At 38.1% G+C, this 23426-nt stretch overlaps 1 protein-coding gene across 4 annotated transcripts in view; it reads left to right on the top strand.

Annotated features, from left to right (window-relative positions):
- The window catches only part of FBXW4 (F-box and WD repeat domain containing 4), a 121144-nt gene that overhangs the window by 21792 nt on the left and 75926 nt on the right, over positions 1 to 23426 (top strand). For 3 of the 4 annotated variants that reach the window (XM_031955725.1, XM_031955723.1, XM_012541917.3), the window contains exon 5: positions 8131 to 8225. In XM_031955725.1, the coding sequence (XP_031811585.1) occupies positions 8131 to 8225 (95 nt within the window). The remainder of the gene's footprint in view (positions 1 to 8130; positions 8226 to 23426) is intronic. The other variant, XM_031955724.1, reaches the window with a different exon arrangement.

Below are 23426 nucleotides of genomic sequence, written 5' to 3'. Positions count from 1 at the left end.
GTTTTTTTTTTATTTTTCAAAGCATAAAAAATTCTTCAACATTAGCCCTTGCAAAATCTTGTGTTCCAATCCCCCACCCCTCCCCTAGATGGCAAGTCGTTCAATATGTTAAACTTGGTAGGAATATATGTTAAATCCAATATATGCATATATAAATAATAGCTTTTTATTTTCAAAATATATGCAGTTTTCAACATTTACTCTTGCAAAACCCTGTTCGAAATTTTTTCTCCCTCCCTTCCCCCCTCCCCTAGACAGCAAGCAATCTACTAGGTGTTAAACATGTATAATTCTATACATGTTTCCACAATATCATCCTATACAAGAAAAATCAAATCAAAGAGGAAAAAAAATGAGAAAGAACAAAAAGCAAGCAAGCAAACAACAACAAAAAAGGTGAAAATACTATGTTGTGATCCACATTCAGTCTCCATAGTTCTCTTTCTGGATGCAAATGGTTCTCTCCATGACAAGTCTATTAGAATTTACCTGAATCACCTCAATATTGAAAAGAGTCAAGTCCATCACAGTTGATCATCACATAATCTTGTCACTGTGTATAATGTTCTCTAGCTTCTGTTTGCTTCATTCGGCATCACTTCATTATGCATCAGTTCAGCATCATCTCTCCAGGCCTCTCTGAAATCATCCTGATGATCATTTCTTACAGAACAATAATATTCCATAACATTCATATACCACACTTTATTCAGCCATTCCCTACCTGATGGGCATCCACTCAATTTCAAGTTCCTCCCCACTATAAAAAGAGTTGCTACAAACATTTTTGCACATCAATGTGCACATTTTGCATATCCTTTTCCCTTTTTTAATGCTCTCTTTGGGATATAAGCCCAGTAGAGACACTGCTGGATCAAAGGGTATGCACAGTTTGATAACTTTTTGAGCATAGTTCCAAATTGCTCTGCAGAATGACTGGATCCATTCACAGTTCCACCAACAATGTATTAGTGTCCCAGTTTTCCCACATCTTCTCTAACATTCGGCATTATCATTTCCTGTCATCTTAAATAACTCAGTTTTTTTTTTTTTTTTTTTCTGAGGCAATTGGGATTAAGTGACTTAAGTGACATGCCCAGGATCACACAGCTAGAAAGTGCTAAGTGTCTAAGACCAGATTTTAACTCAGGTCCTTCTAACTTCTGGGCTGGTGTTCTATCCACTGTGCCATCTAGCTGCCCCATAACTTAGTTTTTTAAAAGTTTATTATGCAGTCTCATCCACTCACCATGTATATATCTTTACTCTTTTTAGTTGCTTAGATTTCATGCAAGTGTGGGACAAGTGACTCTAATTTGTTGTTTGTTTTTTTGTCAGTCCCTGGATTCTAGATTTGACTCTCTTACTTCTCACTTAATCTTTCTTGAAAATTCAGGCAGAACTTGTCCAACTAATCTCATGTTTTTGGACATTTTTCATAAGAGCTGGAAGGGGCCAGCTTTAGAACTGGATAGGGCCTTTGAAAAGGCCATCTAGTCCTATCCCTTGGTTTTATAGATGAAGAAACTAAAGCCCAGATACAAAGTAAATAGCAGAGCTGGAACTCAACCCCAGATCTTCTGACTGAGTCTAATGGTGTTTCTGTTGCATTACGTTGCTAGACCTGGAGAATGCCATAAGCATACCATGCCTGGGCTTCATTGAGTCATTTAATCAAGTCTTCAATGCTAGCTTTGTAGACAAGATGGTAAGATATATCCTAGATCATAATACATTTATGTGGATTTGGAACTTGTTGAAAGTCTGGTCCCATAGAGTAGTCTTTAATCTTTTAAACACTTAAGTTTAGAACGGAGGAGATGTTTCTAAATAACAATTTGTGTGAAAAAGATAGTTGGGAACTTAATAGAATCTAAACTCAACGTGAATCAACAAATGTGAGATGGCACTCAAAAAAGCTAATGCTATCTTAGCCTGTTTTAATAGAGATATAGTATCTAGCATAAGGGAAATCCTATTCCCTTATCTTCTGCTTTAGTCAGAACTGTTTAGTGTTTTGTTTAGTTCTGTTTGCTATATTTTGGGAATCATTTTGACAAATGGAAGCACTTCTATAGAAAGGTGACTAAAATAATGAGAGTCATGTGCCAGTGGCTCTTCTAGTGCTGAGAGGATGTCAAGAAAAAAATGAAGTCTCTCTCTAAGCAGCTTCAATCTATTATGGAAGATAATCTTTATCCATAAAACATAAAAAATGAATACAGTGTATTTATATGGGAAGGATATTAGCACTTTGGGGAAGGGAGAAGGGAAAAGGATCAGAAAAGGCTTTATGAAATTTTTTGAACTAAGTTCTCAAGTAAAGTGGACATCCAAGAAGTAGAAGTAAGGCGGAAGTGCATCCCAGGTGTGAGGGCTGGCCTATGTAAAGACACAGAGCTAGAAAATGGAAGCAAAGTATGCAGAATAGCAAAAAGACAGTTTGACTAGAGTTTCTCAAGTTGTACTTTAAGAAACCTTGAATCATCTCCTTAAAAAAAAAAACCTATGTTGTTTAATAGACATGAAAAAATTTAATTTTAGAGCATTTTATTATAAGAGTTCTGCCTAAGTTTTGTTTAAATCAATTGTGTTGAAATGTTTTATTTTTTTTCAGCCATGTGAAAAAGTTAGAGAAGCACTACACAATATCATAGAATATATGAAAGGGTATAATGTATAATAAGCCTAGAAAGATGGATTGGAACCAGGTTGTGAAGCACTTTAAAAGCCCAAAAGAGGAGTTTATATTTTATAGGTAACAGAGGGCCACTGGAGTTTATTGAGCTGGGGAGTGACCTGATCTGATTTATGTTTTAGGAAAATTACCTGGCCAACTAAGAGGTAGAAATGATAAAATTTGGCAGTTGGTTAACTATGTGAGTTGAGGGAGAATGAGTAATTAAAAGTAATTATGAGGTTCTGAATCTAGAAAAGTTGTGGTATCCTCAACAGAAATAGGAAATTTGGAATAATCAGCATGTTTGCATGATTTTCCTCAGTGCTCTTCTCAGTGGATGGGTAGGAGCTTAGGAGATGGGTGATGAGAGTAATCCAGTTTGGTTTGGCAGAGCATTAGGGTGATGGGACCAACAGACAAGAGAAATGAGAGCAGAGAATGGGGTAATGTTGAAGTGATCAACTATAGCTTCAAGTTTGGGAGGAGAGGAAAATGAAACCAGAGTAGGATTGATAATTTGAAAGTATACCAAGAGGTAGGGGGGCTTGAGAACAAAGAGTAGGTTTAGAAAAAATAAGGTATATGCAGAAATGTAAAGAGGTTATACTTAGATAAAGGAATTTCAAGTTTTATTATGGAAGTGGAGTGCTTGTGGCTGATGGTGAGGTTAAAGAGGTGACTTTCCCTGTGCATAGTAGAGTGAAAAATAAGTCATGGGAGTTTGGGAGAGTAAGGAATTGAGAGGCCAAGATGTTTGATGGAGTGTCAATTGTGATTATGGATGTCCCCTAGCACAAGAGGAAGAGTTGAGGTAGAGTGGAAGAGTATAAGGCATGTGCTGAACTCCTGGAGAAAAGAGAATGACCTGGTGGCTGTTAGATAACTGTTCTTAGGAACTGAATAGAAGACATTCTGGATAGAGTAAACTTCAAAGGAAGGGAATTTGCTGAGTAATGGTGGCAAAGTGAAGATCTGGAAGTGTTAATAGAAAACAAGGTGTACATCTCCTTAGGAGGTGTGAGAGAAGGTGCAATTAGTATTGGAAAGGAATAGTCAGAGAGTCAGTGGAACAGGGATTATATCTATTATGTTGAGACCTATGTATGGAAGAACTAGTAGTAGTGAATGAAAACGGCAGTAAGTATATTTTAGCTTGATAAAAGAAAAAACTTGCCAATAATGAGAGCTTCCCTAAATGGATTGTTACCTTGGTGTAGGTCTGTTGTATTACCACTACCACTGGAGGTCTGTAAACTGAAGTTATATGACTTCTGGTCATATAAGTGGTCAGTGATGTTAAAGATGAAAGTCTTGTTCTGATATGGGTTGTATTCATTGACTTCAAAGACCCTTTCCAACTCTGACATTTTGTAATTACTCTCAACAGTTTCTGAGTAATCAGAATTTCTTGGATTCCATCTCTCTTCACGCCTTCTTGTTCCTTTTTATCTGTTCTTCCATTTTAGCACTTAACACACTGTTTGACACATTGTGGGTATTTAATTAATATTTATTGAATGGAATTTTCTTCTCTTTTCTTCCCTATCTGTTCTCCCACTTTTCAGTTCTTCTTCATGTTATGTCTCCTGTTATTAGAATTAAATTTCTTGAGTATGTATTCCCAGTGCTTATTTAGCACAGTGCCTGGCATTTATTAAGCACTTAACAAATGTTCACTCTGTATCTGTCTGTATATATTATTATCCAGCTTCCTCCATTTAATTGACCTAAATTCAGCATCTGTGTGTTCCCGCTCCAGCTACTACTGACCCTTTGATTACAGAAACGTCATTGTTGCATGATAATATCTCTACTTTTATAAGTACCCAATAGACTTCTAATATATATTTTAAAAGTCTTTAATAATCCAAAGGTATTATATAGCTACTCTTTTACTTCTTGAGATACTCCTACAAAAATGTAGCTATCCCCTTTTCTCCATTTTTTTTCTTTTTTATATAAAAGTTTTTATTTTCAAAACACATGCATAGATAGTTTTTAATGTTCACCTTTGCAAAACTTTGTGTCCAAATTTTTTTCTCCTTCCCTTCCCCCACTCCCTCTTCTCAACAGCAAGTAATCCAACATATGTCAAACATGTGAAATTCTTCTATACATTTTTCAACAATTATCATGCTACACAAGAAAAAGCAGATCAAAAAGGAAAAAAAAAAGAAACAAAACAAAATGCAAGCAGACAACAACCAAAAAAAAAAGTAAAAATACTATATTGTGATCTACACTCAATCCCCATAGTCCTTTCTCTGAGTGCAGATGGCTCTCTTCATCACAAGATCATTGGAACTGGCATCAATCATCTCATTGTTGAAGAGAGCCATGTTCATCAGAATTGTTCATCGTATAATCTTACTGTTGATGTGTACAATGTTCTCTTAGTTCTACTTAGTTCACTTAGCATCAGTTCATGTAAGTCTCTCCAGGCCTTTCTGAAATCATTCTGCTGATGGTTTTTTTATAACACAATAATATTCCATAACATTCATAAACCATAACTTATTCAGCCATTCTCCAATTGATGGGCATCCACTCAGTTTCCAGTTTCTTGCCACTACAAAAAGGGCTGCCACAAATATTTTGCATGTGTGGATCCTTTTCCCTTATTTAAGGTCTCTTTGGGATACAGACCCAGTACAAACACTGCAGGATCAAAGGATAAACACAATTTGATACCTCTTTGGGCATAGTTCCAAATTGCTCTCCAGAATGGTTGGATCAGTTTACAACTCCACCAACAATGCGTCAGTGTCCCAGTTTTGCCACATCCCTTCCAACATTCATTATTATCTTTTCCTGCCATTTTAGCCAATCTGAGAGGTGTTTATTGATACCTAAGAGTTGTCTTAATTTGTATTTCTCTGATCAATAGTGACTTAGAGCATTTTTTCATATTTCTAGAAATGGTTTTAATTTCTTCATCTGAAAATTATCTGTTTATATTCTTTGATCATTTATCATTTGGAGAATGGCATAGTTATTCTTTTTTAGGGAAAAAGAATGTTTTTCACAGGAGAAAAGAGAAGGAAAAAAAACCCTGTTGGGTTGCTTTAATGTCTTTGTTTGCAATTGAAATCTAGGGGAGGAAAGGGGGGACATTAATATGTAATTGTTGTTTAATTTGGCCTGATTCTTTTTGAGGTGCACTGACATGGGAAGGCTCTATTCTGAGAATATATGAAGTTGAGGTCCCTGATATTTATGTGTTGCAAAGAACAAAATCAGACCACTTGTGCTGCTAAGTCAGTGGTTACTTCTTCAAACTTAAGAAAGGATGAAAGTGTTAGAGATGTAATAGTCTTATCTTCCAACCTCCTACGATTATTATGCTTATATTCTTAGGTGATGGAGCAATTCCAAATACCTTGGAAGGGGCATTTTTTAATGGGCATTTTCACAAGTAGTACTAGGATTTCTGAGTTACTTTTACAATCCAGGTTTCTCTTCCTAGGATTAAAGAACTTTCTATATAGTATAGTGGCTAATCCTACCCCTCTAATCTTAGGAATTTATTACTTAATAATAATTTATCCTTATTATCTTGTTTATTTCATTGAAAAAGATGAGAACTAGATAAAGATCACTGAAGCACTTGTAAAACAGATGACATTTTTCATCTGTTATTTGAAAAAGAGCAGTAATATTAGAGATTTAGAGCTGAAAGAGATTTTAAAAGTCATTCAGTGGAACTTCCTGATTTTATAGCTCAGAGAACTGAGTTACAAAGAGGTTAAATGATTTGCCCAAAGTCACATGGGTAGTAAGTGGCAGATCTGGGAGTCTGAATTTGGTCTGTTCTCTAAATCTCTCATTTTTCACCTACACCATGCTGCCTCTTTGAGGATCTCCATATAAGGTTGGACTTTTTCTCTTTGGGAAATGTTTCTCTTTGCTAGTAATTAATGTCCAGCACCACTGAAGCAATGACTTTCAAAGCTGAATGCACAGCCTTCACACCCATGGAGAAAATAATAGGCATAGATATGGCTACATTTTGAATATCAGATCTACTTTGAAATGGAGAACAGAGTTATTAGTTACTACAGAAATGAAAAGGATAATACATGAGGAAGGACGCAAAGTGGAGAAGGAATGATTAAATAGAGTGTGTAGTATTGATTGTTTCTTCTTTCCTAGATTCCCTCAAAAAAAAAAAATCCATCTAAAAAGTATTTTCCTTTTCTAGCATGGAAGAGATCTTATGACCTTAAAAAGGCAAGGATCATCTCTGTCACCACTTCTGCTCACAAACCTCAAAGAATGTTTTCTTTATATTCTTCCAAGATCTTGATTGAGTTTAGCTTATTCTCTTTTGGGGATGCTGAGAGGTCACTCGGTTCATGCTCTTACTTTGGGATTTCTTTTTTCCTTATGCCTGGGGATAGCTCTGTCCATTTGTGGTTTTCCTTTCTGTTTGGGTAGAAGCTTATGTTCCTGTGTATCTTTTCTAAGATTGGGGAGTGGGGGTAGGGGTGGGGGGTGGAACGAGTTGCGTTGTGCTTAATGGGAAGCCTTTAAATGCATTGAATCCTGAGAGGGCTCTGTGAGTGTTGATTAGTGTTAAGCTCAGAGTAGCTGCTAATGTACATTCCTTGCTGATAGGGACCAGATAGTGTGCTCCAAGCAATATTTTTAACCTGTGGGAGATATGGAATCTTAAAAGAGTTAAGCTTCTCTGTTGCTTTTGGTGACTCTAGGTGCTAAATTCCCTGCTGACATGAATGGCATTGGATCTTAGTCATTATCAACAAATAAACAACAATCACACTACCTTTCCAGCTTTAAATTCAGTCTGCTTTTATTTTTGTCTTTCTATTTATCTGTCTTTATTTTTTTTTCTGTGTGTAAATAAGTTAAAATTATAGTGAGGGGCAGGAGAGGGGAAATTCACAAACTTTGGGTAGAGTGAGAATGATAAATACCCTCAAGCCTACCTGTGTGGAATCATAGTTCAGTTTAAATCATTGAGGCACTTAGACCCTGGCAATAAACAAACTATTTAGAAAGTATGGCTTATTTGGTGTATATATAGGGGCAAAAGTGTGACTTGTGCTTGGGAGTTGGGGCTTTTTTGGTAGGAAGCTGGGAGGGATGTGGTTGTTAATGACATTGGCAATTTTCATCCTGTGTTCCTAATTGTTGTTGTTATTTCTCTAAGAGGACCATGACATCAGGAAAGTGATGTCATGATTTGCAAGTGAATTGGATTTAAGTGACAAAGGGCTGTGCAAAGCCACCAGCCTCACTCTCTCCTCCTGAGCCATCTGGATCCTGTTGCAAGATATAGATAAGATGCCTGGAGGTGGGCCTTATGCCTTTGTTCTAAATTTTTTGGAGGACTGAGAGAATCCCCGGAAGTAGTTTTCCTATTCCCTGATATCTTCCCCTGATTCTAGGCAGTGGCAATGAGAGCAGTCACTCTCTTATGTTTTTAGGTATGGTCTATATCCTCGAGCCAGCTGGGGCAGTGCTTACACACCATACAGACTGAAGACCGAGTCTGGTCCATCGCCATCAGTCCTTTACTCAGGTAAACATTGCACATTTTTGGAAAGTCTTGTCCTTTGAGGCTTATGTCTTATTTTCTAAAAAAAAAATTTTTCTGTAAGAAAGGCAGCTTGAGATAAATTATGTCTGTATCTCTGAGTCTGCATTGAGCATCTCTCCTTGGAGAGTTTCAAAGGTTCCCTGGTTGATGGGAGGTGGCTTACGCCTTAATCAATATCCCAAACTTTGATGTAGGGTTAAGATGGCCTTCAGAGAACTTTCTTCCCCAAGTACCTCTTGATTGTATATAATCAAGGATCAAAGATGTTAAGGTGTGATGTAATTAGAAGGCCAAATTTTCCTTTGGGGACCTTATTGAGTCTGAGATTTTAGTAGGAAGACAGTATCTCTGAAATGTGGAATTTACTAGCTATCCTTGTGTTAGTCTCAGCAGTCTGAGTTGATACAGAAGAGGAAAGATATGAGCTGAGGCTGTAGTGGATATCTTGTTTTTTTCTTCTGTGGGAAGAGGACCACTGAAGAGAAGTTTATAGGCTGAGGCCAGATAAGATTCCTAAACCTCTGGAGTTCTAATCCTGGAATCTGTCGGTAGGGGTTAAGATCATCAGTAGTTGTAGCATTAAATGACCTAAGCTTCTGAAGCTAAGATCTTTTCAGGATTTGTCCCTTCCCTTAGGCTAAATTGAGTCTCTTCAGCATAGCCTTTGAACAGGTGGGCTTTGTTGTTACCTTAGCACCTTTTTTCCAGGGCCCCCTGGGCTCAATGAGTTGGCCCCTAGTATTCCTTCTCCCCAGCAGGGACCACAAGCTCTTCCACACTTGTTCTGTCACAATATTTACCTAGCATCTTTTTCTCCCCAATCCTCCCCCCCCCACCCCCAACGTGATAGATGATAAGACTACAGAAACTGCTACTCTCTAACCCTGGGTTAGAGTTACTCTTTTTATAAGAATAAATCTGTCCTTTCCCATCCCCCTCCAGCCTTTTCCTCTTCATTCTATAGAGTCTTTACCTTGCCTCCTGATACCTTCCACAGCTTCCTTTCAGATTTTTTTTTCCAAAGAATTAGAGCCGATTAGCCACGTCATTAATTCTTCAATTTGACGGCTGATATAACAGGGCCTGAAACACACTGCTGATTCCAGAGAATGGAGACCCCATTCTTTAACATACTGACATGGGAGAAGTTAATTAAAATTCCACAGAGCAAAGGTGTCGGCTAACCTATAAACCTGTCGCTTTTTAGAACAAATTATTCAGGCAATCTTAAGAAAGAGAGAAGGAATGACCAGCAAAGAGGGAAAAGACTGGTGTAGCAGCAGAGGATTAAAATGGGCAACTGATATCTGTTCTCTTTCAGTTCTCCTTAATGGTGTCTTCTTCCCAGGCTAATTAGTTCATGTCAGTATTCTATTGGCTAACTCCTTATGAGGAATTGGGGAGGAGAGATGGTTTCTAGGAGGTAAAGGGAGTGCTGACTCTTCTTTGATATGTCAAAATTCATGCTAGATCAGGGAGATCAGATGAGGCTCTATAGGGCTGGAGATATAGGACCATACCTATTTGATGCTGAGGAGTTAGTTTATGTGGAGAAGAGTGTAGAAAAGCACACTCATATCTCAGTATTCCACTTGGTAAGATTGCACTTGCTACTGGAATGTAATATAGCAGCTGCTAAACAATTGTTTTACATTGGATCTCACCATTAAAGAACTAATACAAGCTGAACGTCAGTTTGGGCCAGCAAATTCAAGTCTGACCTTGGCAAAAGACCTAGTTAGGAGCAATTTGATAAAGACCTCAGCTCATACTTACTCTAACAGTCAATGCTTTATCATCTCTCCTGGTCTTATTGCTTCTCATCTTGCTCTGATCTAGATAGGTTAGAATCTACTTAGTTTAATTTAGTTCTTTTTTCCTGGTTTTGACCATCTTTAGGATAATAATTTTTTCTCTTATAAATAAATTTTTCTTTCAAAAAGTCTCTATCTTTGTAAAAAAAAAAAAAAGGAGAGGACTTTTCAATAGCTGGCTCATAGTTTCTTGAAACTGCTTTTTACAGTTCCCTAAATGGCCTTCTTTGGGGAGATTTTGAGATTAGAGCTTGGTTATCATATAAGAATGTCCTAGTTGCAGACTATGTGAAATTCTTTTGCAGTTAGCCCTCTCAGATATTTGCTTGCTATTTTCCCCACCTCCATTATAGTTATATACCAGTGCTTTATCTCAATTAGGAGTGACTATGGATTCTTTAAGAACTTACTAGGTAGGTATAGGCCCAGGATTATGTGTCTGTCATCTAACAGCCTACCTTTTTAGGTTTGAAGAGGTTTATCATTAGAGAACTGGTCACCAGATGATATTTTTTTGACCACTGAACTAAATCATTTATGGAGGAATTGTTATTGGTCTTAATGAATGGAGTGCCCATATCAATGAAATTGGGACTTCTTGAAGAATTGAAGTAGGGGTCTCTGCTTTTTTTCCTGCTGTCTCAGTCAGAAGATCCATTGGGATTCATGTTTTATTTATCCTTATGTAGAAGCACCTTCTTCGTAGTCTATCTCCTAAGAGCTTTCCCCTAAATTTTTCTTTTTTGCCCTGAGTAATACCATTTTCATTCCTAGAAGTTTACTTCTTATCTGTAAAAGAGACTGTCTTTAGGTGCTGTGAAATTTGTCATTCTGAATTTTCTTAGTAAAGGAGTCAGGAGACTTGGCTTTGGTTCCAGTTTTACCAGTTTATATACCAGTTGTATATAAGTCATTTAAAATATTTAAGCTGAATCCATCAAATGTTGTATAATATAATGACAAAGCTTGATCATGGAGAATAGGTGAGAGAATATATTGTCTCTTTCCCTTCATTGCAGAGGTGAGTGATTATGGCTGTAGAGTGGTACCTATTTTGTCAGCCATTGGTTTTGCTAAACTGCTTTTTTTTCTTTCTTTTTTAATCTTTGTTGTAATAAATTATATCTTACAGAACAGGAGCCAGTGAGGTGGGTAGGATATATTTGGAAATGAATGAGATGTAAAAGCAAAAGTCATCCCATTAAAAAATCAATTAAAGTTAAGAACACTGCTAAAATATACCTAAGACAATTTCTTTCTTTCTTAGGGGGAAGAGGGGTCTGGCAGTTGGAGTTAAGTGACTTGCCCAGGATCACATACCTGGGATGTGTTAAGTGTCTGAGGCTGGGTTTGAACTTGGGTCCTCTTGACTCCAGGGCTAGTGCTCTATCCACTGAGTCATTTAGCTGCCTCCCTGAAACAATTTCTTGTCTTACTATCACTATTGTATAACTTGCCTCATAAGGTCACTAGTAGGATGAAATTAAAAAGTTAAGAGTACTAAAAAAAAATCAGTAGATATTTTTATTATTGAGAGCATCATGGGCATGTAGCAGTTCTTAACTATAATGTGGCTTTTTTCAATAATAAGATGATTCAGGCCAGTTCCAATATTCTTGTGATGGAGAGAGCTGTCTGACTCAGAGAGAGGACTGTAGGGACTGAGTGTGGATCACAACATAGTATTTTCACTCTTTTTGATATTGTTTGCTTGCATTTTGTTTTCTTTCTCATTTTTCCCCTTTTTGATCTGATTTTTCTTGTGCAGCATGATAGTTGTGGGGGGGAAATATATATACGAATTGCATACGTTTAACTTATATCAGATAACTTGCCATCTAGGGAAGTAATCTGATATAGGAAATAAGGGGGGGAGTGAGGGAGAAGAGAAGGAAAAATTTGGAACACAAGGTTTTGCAAGGGTGAATGTTGAAAATTATCACGCATATGTTTTGAAAATAAAAAACTTTAATTTAAAAAATTCTTAACCATAGTAAGCACTGATTTGAAGACATGGTTTCAGGTTCTACCTCTGCCTCTTATGTGTCCCTGTGTGACCCTGTGTGTCCCCGTTAACGTGTCAATGCTTTAATCAACTCTCCAAGACTGTATGTTTTAGAAAAGATGTTGAACTACTTGGAAGAGGTTGTTTCTTCGCTGAAGCTTATTATACTACTGAAATCACAGATGTATATGTGTGTATACATAATGTACATAATGACCACAAAAGTGATCAACTGATCTGATTACTCAGAGAGGAGGAGATAGGTTTCAGCAGATGCATCAAGCGTCTTAGGTGAAAGCCATCTATCCTTAACTCTCTTAGATGACTTTTCTCTAATTTTCTTTGGATTTTTCAGATTGGGGTCTACATGGCTATTTATGGCTAGCATTCCTGATTTCTTTCCTTTTTGTGGTTCCTGTCCTTGTTGGCTATCTCCTCTTCTTCCTCCCCTTCCCTCTCCTTGTAGATTGTTGTCTGTCAGTGTTAGTATGATGGTTCCTTTTCTTTCCCCTTGATGAATGATAAGGGAAAGGGAGTTCAGCAGCAGACCTATAGGAAGATGACAGTTCCTCAATCTCTTGGTACTTGCTATGCACAAAAATCTTTGCCTTCAGAAAAACTAACCTTCCTTTCTCCCTTCTTTCTCCTTCCTCTCCACCCCACCTTTCATGTAAGTCCCACCACTGGTAGCTGCTTCTGTAGAATTGTTAAGAATTAATTTAATTTCATCAAATCACTTACTGAATTCAGCATGTGTTTTTAAGTTTCTCTTTGTGTCCACAATTGTGTTACTTTGATTGTCATGCTAGTGGAGTGCTTAGAGGCCTTCATAGGATATTTGGGTGACTCAAGTTGTACCTCTCCTTATGCTTTTTACATTCTTATTTAAATCATTTAAATTAAATTAAATATTTAAAATCATTTAAAAAATCATTTATATTGAAAACTGAAACTATTTAAAAAATATTTTATCTTAGAGTTCTTTTACTTTCTTATCTTACACATTTACTTGCCCAGAGTATGAAATCTAGAATCTTCCAAGCTTGAGTCCCATTTGGGGTACCAGTGACTAGGAACAGACAGACAGTGAATCTCCTGTGGTCCTACATTGCTCTGTCTTTTTTTCATGACCCCTTGTACTCATTCTTGTTAAACAGTATTGGAAGAAGTTTATTTGTATATTTAGTATATACAATGTATACCTTGTAAAAGGTATGTGATTAATATTTGTTGATTTGTGTTCATATAGTCAATAGTTAGTATAGTCAGTAAATAATGAATAAATCAGTCACAAGGGTTTATTAAGTTCCTATTATGTGCCAGGAATTATGTTAGACAATGGTAATTCAAAGACAAAGATGAAACGGCTCCTGCCTTGGCCTTAATAATGATTGCAGTGTCTTTAGGGGTTCAGTGGCTCAGGCAGAGACGACCACCTTTGATTTCTGAAGCCTTGCTCCACAAAAGCTGCTTGCTTGGTTCATTCCTGGATCTAACCCTTCTTTATTGTATTCTTCTATCATTCAGGAGCCAGCTTAAGTTCAGTCTCCTACATATGGAGCCTTTTCTGATAGTTCCAGCTTATAGTTATTTCTTTTGAACTATATGTTACCAATACTTGATATTTAACAAGGGCTTATTGAGTTGAATTAAATAGTTGAAAACTTGTACTTTTTTAATCTACTAAATTTGAATTAAATAGTTGAAAACTTGTACTTTTTTAATCTACTAAATTTGAGGCCCCATAAGAGCTTAAGACCTAGGAAAGATAAACCACCTTGGACCAACTTCTGATTGACCCAGCTTTTTCTGATTTGCTTTTTCTAACATGCTGTGAATGAAGAAACCAGATAATTTTACTCATTATAGTTGTATGTTAGATTCATTGATAAATATTTATTGAGTAGACTCTCTAATGTGCTCATATATGTGAAGCATTTTGAAGTGCTTTAGAAATTCATTTATTATTAATATTAGCATGTGTAATGTTTATTGATTGATGTGTAAGATACTAAATTAAGTAAGAGTGAATAAGCTCTAGGGAAGGGCCCAAGGCACTCTGATATAAGTAAAATACATTAAGTTTTGATAATAGAGTTCGTGACATCCATCTCAGCTGCTCAGTGACATTTTAAAATTCCTTCCTGGTTCTGTTGTGTTTCAATTGGATAATATTGTTATTGTAGTTAACTTTTCATAGAGTCAACAGCCAATAAATATTTATTAAGTACCTACTTTGTTCCAGGCACCATGCCAAACACTGAGGATAGAAAAGGAGATAAAAGACAGTTCCTTGCTTTTAAAAAAACTCACAGTCTAATAGGGGAGACAACAAAGAAATAAATATGTACAGACAAACTAAATGCAGAATAAATAGTAAATACATTAAAAAAGGAAAGGTGCTAGGGGAATAAGGAATGGTTTCCTGTAGAAGATTGAGGATTTTATTTGGAACTTAAAGGAAGCCAGTAACCAGAGAAAAAGACGGAGAGCATTCCAGGAATCAATGATAGCCTGAGAAAATTCTTCTAGCTGAGATGAAGTACCTTGTCATTGGAAGGAAGAACATATAGTAGTTGTTCAGTCATTTCAGTCATGACCTTATTGAGGGTTTTCTTGGTAAAAATACTGAAGTAGTTTGCCATTTCCTTCTCCAGATCATTTTACAAATGAGGAAACAGAGGCAGATAGGGTCACACAGTTAGTGTGTAAGACCCTATTTCTCAGGAAGATGCGTCTCCTTGACTCTAGTCCTGAAATTCTATCTGCTGTACTACTTAGCTGCCTCACATAAGGTATTAGACTGAGAAAGGTAAGAATATGCTAAGACATGAAGGGTTTTGGACACCAAACTAGAAGATCTTTGTATTTGATCCTGGAGCTAATAGGGAGCCCCTGGAGTTTGAGTGGAGACATTTGTATAACACGGTCATACCTACATTTTATTTTATTTTTACTTTTTTATTATAGCTTTTTATTGACAGAACATATGCATGAATAATTTTTCAAAATTGATCCTTGCAAACACTTCTGTTCCAGCTTTTCCTTTCCTTCCCTCCACCCCCTCCCCTAATTGGCAGGCAGTCTCATCTCATATATTTAAACCATGTTAAAGTATATCTTAAATACAATATATGTCATACCTACATTTTAGGAAATCACTTTAGTAACTGAATAGTAGCTAGATTGTAGTAGGGAGAAGACCTGAGGCAGGCACATTCCCCAGTAGCTTATTGTAATAATCCAGATGTGAGGGGATGAGGATCTGTACCAGAATAGTGATGGAGTTTGAGAAGTGAAGTCGGCTTATTCAGAAAGGTTGCAAAGGTGAAATTAAGTAGGCCTTGGCAGCAGATTGCATATGGGGGCAGTGTGAAAGATAGTGAGGAGTCAAGGATGATTCCTAGATTATGAGCCTGACAGACTCGGAGGATGGTGTTGATCTCAAGAGAATTTGAGAAGTTAGTAAATAAGGGAAGATTAAGGGGAAAAGCTACTGAGTTCAGTTGGGGGCAGTTTCCATTTAAAATGTCAACTGGACATCCAGTTTGAGGATGTTTTTAAATCTCAGTTGGAGATATGAATTTGGAGGTCAACAGAAAAGTTAGAGAATAATTAATAGCATAGAGATGGCAATTAAATCGATGGTAGCAGATAAGTTGAGAGAGAGAGAGAGGTGGGAGAGGAGTGAAGGAGAGAGGGAGAGGAACGGGGAAGGGGAGAGAGTGGAGGGAGAGAGGGAGAAAAGAAGATGGCCCATGAACTGGAAGAGGATCCAGCGAAGGACACCAAAAAGATCAGTAGAAGAACCAGGAGAGAGTGTCCCAAGACTAGAGAGAAGAGATCAAAATTGTGTCAAAGGCCACAGAGATGTTAAAGACTGTGAGAATTGATAAAAGGTTACCAGATTTGGCAATTAAGAGATCACCAGTAACTTTGGAGAGATCAGTTTTGGTGAAATGATGAAGTCAGAAGCAAAGTGTGAGGAGTCAAGAAGAGAGAAAGTGAAGGCACGTCTTATAATCAGCCTTTTCATAGAATTTAGCCACAAAGGACAGGAGAGATAAGGACTATAAGTTAGTGGAGATGGAAAGATCAAGTGAGGATTTTTTTTTTTTTTTTGAAAATGGAGGAGACATGGGCATGTTTGTAGGCAGCAGAGGAGTTAGACAAGAAGAAATTGAATATAAGCGATAGAGTAGGGATATCAGTCAGCTGGACATAATTTACTTTTAGAAAATGTTATTTGCAAGGATGGTATGCTTGGTAACAAAATGTCCCCCATCAAAAATCTGTGACATAGTCTCTCATCAGTACCTAAAAAGATCAGAAGAAAGTAGACTTAAGTTTAGAGAATCCTCCTGTAAGTGCTTTTGCTGCAGTCCTCAAGGTATTCATTTTAAATATGATATTTTGCTAGGCTCCTTACCATAGAGCCCCAAATCTCTCTAAATCTCCCTCCCCCCTCTTCTGCTCTCCCCCTCTCCCCCCTTTTCCCATCTCCCCTCTCCTTCCTGTTTTCCCCTTCTCTCCTTCTTCCTCCTCTCTCTCCCCCCATCTCTGTCTTCCTCTTCCTCCCTTCCTCTTTCCCTCTCTCCTTTCCCCTTGCATTCTCTTGCAGTCTCTCTCTTTAAATTTTATTTTTCCAATTACATGTAAAAATAGTTTTCAATATTCATTTTTGTAAGATTTTGAGTTCCTATGCTCAAAAAGTTATCAAACTATGCATACCCTTTGATCCAGCAGTGTTTCTACTGGGCTTATATCCCAAATAGATCTTAAAGAAGGGAAAGGGACCCTTATGTGTAAAAATGTTTGTGGCAGCCCTCTTTGTAGTGGTAAGGAACTGGAAACTGAGTGGATGCCCATCAATTGAGAAATGGCTGAATAAATTATGGTATCTGAATGTTATGGAATATTATTGTTTTATAAGAAATGATCAGCAGAATGATTTTAGAGAGGCCTAGAGAGATGCTAAGTGAAATGAGCAGAACCAGTTGATCATTGTACATGGCAACAACAAGATTATACGATGGTCAATTCTGATGGATGTGGCACTTTCCAACAAAGAGATGATTTAGATCAGTTCCAATAATTTTGTGATGAAGGGAGTCATCTACACCCAGAGAGAAGACTGTGGGAACTGAGTATGGACCATAACATAGTATGTTCACTCTTTCTGTTGTTATTTGCTTGCATTTTGTTTTCTTTCTCAGTTTTTTCCCTTCTTGATTTGTTTTTTCTGGTGCAGCAAAATAACTATATAAATATGTATACATATATTGTGTTTAACATATATTTTAACATATCTAAATGTATTGGATTACCTGCTACCTAGGAGAGGGTATAGGGGGAAGGAGGGAAAAATTTGGAACACAAGATTTTTCAAGGGATCAATGTTGAAAAATTACCTATGCATATGTTTTATAAATAAAAAGCTTTTAAAAAAAAGATTTTGAGTTTCAAATTTTTTCTCCCCTCACTAAGACAGCAAGTAATCTGATACGTACAATAATTTTAAATGTTTTTCCACTTTTGTCATGTTGCAAAAGAAAAATCAGAACAAAAGGAAAAAATCATTAGAGAAAGCAAATGAACAAAAAAGTTGAAAATGATATGATTTGATCTGGATTCAGTCTTCATGGTTCTGTCTCTAGATGGAATTCCAACCTAATTCTGCGGAATCTCTCTTTAGTTATTGCATTCAGTTTGTTCTTAGTTTTTTATGGACTGCCGTAAGCCCTTTTAGTCCTATAGACACTGTGAAGATGTAGATTAAAAAGGTCCCTATCCTCTAGTTCTCAGAAATTTACAAGGTACTCCTCTTGCTAAGGGGGAGGGGAAAGGAGGCTGAAGTGGAGGGGTGCCTTTTCTCCTGAAAAGCTTCTCAGGAGCTCAACTGGGACTGCTTTTTCCTGCCTTTCCATGCCTCTGCACTTGCTCAAAATCTTTAAAATACCACTAGCTCAAAAGCTATCAAAATAGTTCTCAACTATTCCTAATTCTGTACAAGTCCCCTAGGGCTTGTCCAAGTCCTCCACCCAATTGGAGTAGACTTTCTGTCAACATTAGTTCAGTTCATCTGAACTTTTTCATCCTTAGTTAGTCTGAAGTTGTGATTTCTAATTCCATAGAAGAGTGTTAACACTTGGCTAGGGTATCATGACTTAGTATCTTGCTTGACACTTTGCAGAGGGATGAGATGATAAGACTGATCTACTCAGTTGACCTCGCCACCCTTACTCAAACAGACATAAATAAGAAGGTGCCCTCTGTCATCTGCACCTTCTGCACTCAGCTGAGTTCGGACTTATGTTCATATTGGATTCCCAAGGCAGCTGAAATCTGTTCTACTCTTGTCTTCCTCGCTTAATGTGACTTGTCAGTGTCACACAAAGGCCTGAAAATTTTAAAGATTCATCACCTTGGACTGAATAATCTCTGTGGGAATGAGCATCATCCCTCCCTTCGAGGCCTAAGGAGAAGCTAAGGCACAGAGAAGGAAGACTAGCTCCGTGCTTCATTCGGTCGGCTCTGCAAGCTGCCCAATTCTCTCTTCTGCCCTGCCTGGGTGCGCTTTCTGTCGGGCTGAGTCCTGGTCACGCTGAAGGAAGGACGGTGTCTAGGACACAGATGCTTAGTGCAGGTCTCTGTCTAGTAGCAGCCCAGACTAAGAGATTTAATAATTGGGGATTGTCCTCTTTTTGGGCAGCCAAAATGGAGAGCATGGTTGGGAGAAGAGTGGAGGGAGGGGGCTTCGAAAGCACAGGGGCAGATATAATGTCCTCTGCAAGCCCTTCTGGTATACTTGTGTAAATCAGTGCTACTTTTCAGCTTGCAGAGATAACGACCCAAACAACTTTTTACCCTGACCCAAAGGGCCAGGAGAGGGCTGGTCTATATTTCTTACTTGTTTTTTTTTCCTGGTAGGGCAGAGAAACCCACAGCTTCTCTTTCCTTTGCTATCAAATTCTTTGTTTTCCTCTAAGAGCAAATATAGATCCACTTAGCTCAGTCACTTTTCCTGTTTCTGGATAGTGCTTTTTGTCACATGAGCAAGTGTGGTCAGGAAAGTTTTCCAAGACACTTGTGCTTTTAATCCCTTTTCTCAGTTCCTTGGGACCATATCCCGCTTGTGTCATGAGGGAAATATATGTGTGGTGTAGGTGTAGAGATTTAGTCATGTTATAAAATATATAATATAATTTTGGGTGGCTTTGCTTATTGCAGTGGCTTGTTTGTTTAGTTTCTTTGAGGGGTGAGTTCAAGCCTTCATAAAATGCACCAATTCAGATTTGCAAAGTGAGTTGAGGCCTCTGGGGGTTTCTCTAGAGTTGCCGTTCAGTCTTACTTCATTCCTTCCAGAAGAAAGGGGGGAGCCTGGAAAGAAAAGCAGTCACTGTGTACTCTTTGGCTTGGGTGGGGGTTTCTGGGGAAAGCAGGGTATCTATGTCCAGTAGCTGTGGCTTCAGAAACACAAAGTTTATAGAGTATGTGCATGTATGCTTGTGGCCATACACCGTCTTGTTGAAATAAGGCTTTTTTAAAAACTGGGAGCTAACTATTGTTATAGTTTTTGCTTTTTTTGGATGATGATAATGTTTTAAAGGATGGGAAAGAATTAGCAAATTTTCAGGTTGGATTTGGGGGGCTCCCAGTGGAGTCATTTGCTTTTGTTTTGTTTAACTTTTTTCTTTTTTCCTTTAAGAAGGTTTGAGTCATTGATTTTTGCTTCTGTTTGCTGAGGGAGACACAGGTTTTAGATCAGTATCTAAGTGCAATATTATAGGGGTGAAGGAATAGTCTGACGGCTTCTCAGTGGAGAGCTATGACAGCTGAGAAAAAGAGCAGTAGATCCTGGTGTGCTGCTGGTGTGGCCTTTCTGTTACTTATAGTGTGGTGTATTTAGATTGTTGGATATTTCTGTGACTAACTCTCCATAGAATTTCTCTGCTCTTCCTTCCCATCAACTGTGATAGAGGGATCCATCCTGTGGTTTATGGAGAAGAGATGACTTAGACCCTGAGGATGAGTGATAGTTATGTTTCTCTCTGACTCTGAGCTAAATAAAGATTAACCGAGGAATCTTGCCTGCAGATTACCATTGCTGGGATAGGAGAAACATCCAAAGGTATTATGAGAGTTTAGATGGACAAAAATGTATGAGAGCTTGGAGAAGGAAGCCTTGTATCTTGCTGAGCTAGCATCAAATTAGGATTATAGCTAAAGGAGAATAAGAATCAATTAAATTGGAATCCATTACACCCCAGGAAAAGACCGGGTAGGTCACATTCCTCTGGGGTTCTACCCGCCACACCAGGTTATATGCTCTACTGTAGCACAGATAACGCCCATTTTCATATTTGAGACTGAAGTTTTTCAAGTCCCAGGGCAAAGAAGGGAGATGGGGTGGACTTTAGTCCCGGGAACCAAACCTCTTGGTTCTTGGCCCACCCTTCTTGTTGGCCCATCACTGAGAAGTGCTTGGTTCTGAGGAGGTGTGTGCCCAAGACCAACAACCACAGCAGCTCTTCCTGGCCTGTGACTGATTTTGGGGGCCGATTCCTTCTCTGGTACAGCTGGCAGAGTAGCAAAGAGGTGATTAAAACACAAACAAACCACAAAATGAAAACAGTGGCAGCTGCACAGTGTTGCTCTGTGTACAAATTCAACACATGCGTGCTTTCCCTCTCCCCATAGGCAGGTGCACACTCCCCAGCTCCTATTCTGACCTTTGAAATTCATGTTCTCCTTCTCTCTGTCTGTCTGTCTGTTTCTGTTGCTCTTTCTCTGTGTCTGTGTCTCTGTCTCTCCCTCTGTTTCTCTCTATTCTCTGTGTCCATCTTCCTCCCTCTCTACTTCCCTCTCTCTCTTTTTTTGTCTCACATACTCTCTCTCTTTTTCTTTCCCTTCCTTTTTTCTTCCCTCCGTCGCTTCCTTCTTCCCTCATCCCTTTCTTCTGCCCCCCCCCATTTCTATTGGTTTCTAAATTTTTATCATTATAGATTTAGATCTTAAGAAACCTCAGAGATAATCAAGTCTAATCTCTTTATTTTACAAATTAGGAAACTGAGCCCCAGAGAGGTTTGCATGCATGGCCCAAAATCACACAGAGTCAGAGTCAGAATTTGAGACCATTTTCTGTGGCTCTAAATCAAACACTTTCCCCCTGTAAAGGGCTATTTCTCTCCCAGATTGTTTTCTCTCTTTTTTGCAATGTCTCTCTAGTTTTCTCCTTTTTTCCTTCCCATTTTCCTCACATCAGGGGGAGGAAGGTAATTTTCCCGGCCTTAGCTGCTGTTGACTTTTGCTGGGGTTTTGCAACGCGCCTGTGTTTTTCCACCTTTGATCACTGTCCTGCCGACAGATAATTTAGCAATTGCATCCCAGGGTGGAAGTGTGGAGTTAATGTTAAAATTAGTTTTTTTTTCCCTTTAAACTTCAGTGGGTGATGAAGCAGAGAGGGAGGTGGGAGGGTGAAGGGGAACCATAAATTCTGAGGCTGGTGTATCTGTTCTTCACTAGGTAGTAGAAGCCTCTGATGTCTCCTCAGCACTTTCATTAACATTTAAATTAAGGGTTTGTTTTCCAGTGAGCTTTATAGGCAGGGTCCTTTCATGGCCTGTCACACGCTATTCCCCCCTTCCAAGTTAGTGTGTAATTGTAATCCCTGCCCTGTCCCTAACTCAGGCCTGCAGCCTGGGGTTCAAAGAGAATTCCTGAAGGTACAGAAGGAAAAGCAGGGAGCTCTCATTGTGAAATGATGGAGCTGAGCTGGGGCTATTTCTCTAGTCTTCCATTTGTTTGCAGTTTTCTGTTCTTATGGACAGTACACAGCCTCTATCTCCACCTCCAAGTCTTTTTTGCCTTTTCCTTGGGGCATGATAGCCAGTGTTTAGATGCTGGCTATCTCAGTATGGACGGAATTGTTAATGGTGACCACAGCACAGTTTTTTATAATGATAGTTTAGGACTTGGATTGAATTGCTTCAAGGGTGCAGACTTGGATGGTTGACCACCTTCCTCTTCCAATTAGATTTGTCTAAACTTTACTTGAAAATGGTCTCTGCCAGAGCCTTGTTAGCTTCATCTCTGATAGGATCCCCTAGAACTACGTTAACATGTGTATGACATGTATACTTATTGTGTATCTAATTTATATTTTAATATATTTAACATCTACTGGTCATCCTGCCATCTAGGGGAGGGGGTGGGGGGGTAAGAGGTGAAAAATTGGAACAAGAGGTTTGGCAATTGTTAATGCTGTAAAGTTACCCATGTATATATCCTGTAAATAAAAGGCTATTAAATAAATATATATATATATACAATGTATAAAAAACAAACAAACAAAAAAAAACATGTGTATGACAGTGTTTAAAGACAGAATTTAAAAACTTGGCTTTGAGTCCTAGATTTGCAACTTACTATTGGACTTTGTGCACATTTCTGTGTCTCTCCCCACCTATAAAATATGATTACAGAATCAGAGTTAGAAGGGACCTCAAAGCCCATCTGGTCCACATGGGGCCCGAATAAGAAGTCACCCTGCAAGGCACTGAATAAGTGGCCATCAAGGTTTTGTTTGGAGGTTTCTGCTGAGGGCAAAGCCACTCCCCTAAGGCAAGGTCTTCTGATTTGGGACCATTTATATATGAAATTTCTATTTATTGCTCTTGAGTTCTGCCTTTTAATGCCAAACAGAACAGATGATAATCTTTCAGATGCTGGAAGACAGGGTCATGTTCTCTGAAAGTCTTTTCTTCTCCAGATTAAATCCATTCAGCCAATCCTTATGGCATATGTTGAGGCTCATCATTTTTTTGTTCACTTTCCTTTGATTGCTTTGTCATATATCAGTGTATAGATTCATGATATTCATATTACCTACTATATGGATTATAAAGAAGAAAGAGCTATAAAGTTTGAGCTGTTGTTGTGTGAGTTAAAAGTTAACCATGTAAACATATATATACCATACATGTATGTTCACGTGTCTTTGCATGCTCACAAGCTATTTCCTCATTCCTTTACTAGAAAAGAGTACAAGAGTTGTATTATCAGGATATCATGACTTATTTTAAATGTCAATAAAGTACCTTGTTTCCCCAGATATTTGGAATCTGAGATATTTAGGTCCCCTATGGACTTTTGGGGAATAAGGTTACCTCTGCACTTCCTTTCACATAGAACTTTAGACAGTACTAAGAAGTTTTATGATCAGGTACACTTTCATTCAGGTTTAAGTGTGATCCATGAGCTACCACTGAATATATATGAGGCTATTTTATTAGTGCTTAGTTGCCTCATCCCTTGGCGACTTATAGCCTCATTACTTGGAATTTCACCCTAGATAGTGGGGAA

This window comes from Sarcophilus harrisii, chromosome 2, assembly GCF_902635505.1.
Source record: "Sarcophilus harrisii chromosome 2, mSarHar1.11, whole genome shotgun sequence".
NCBI classification, from domain to species: Eukaryota; Metazoa; Chordata; class Mammalia; order Dasyuromorphia; family Dasyuridae; genus Sarcophilus; species Sarcophilus harrisii.
This window is presented reverse-complemented; position numbering and strand designations above follow the sequence as displayed.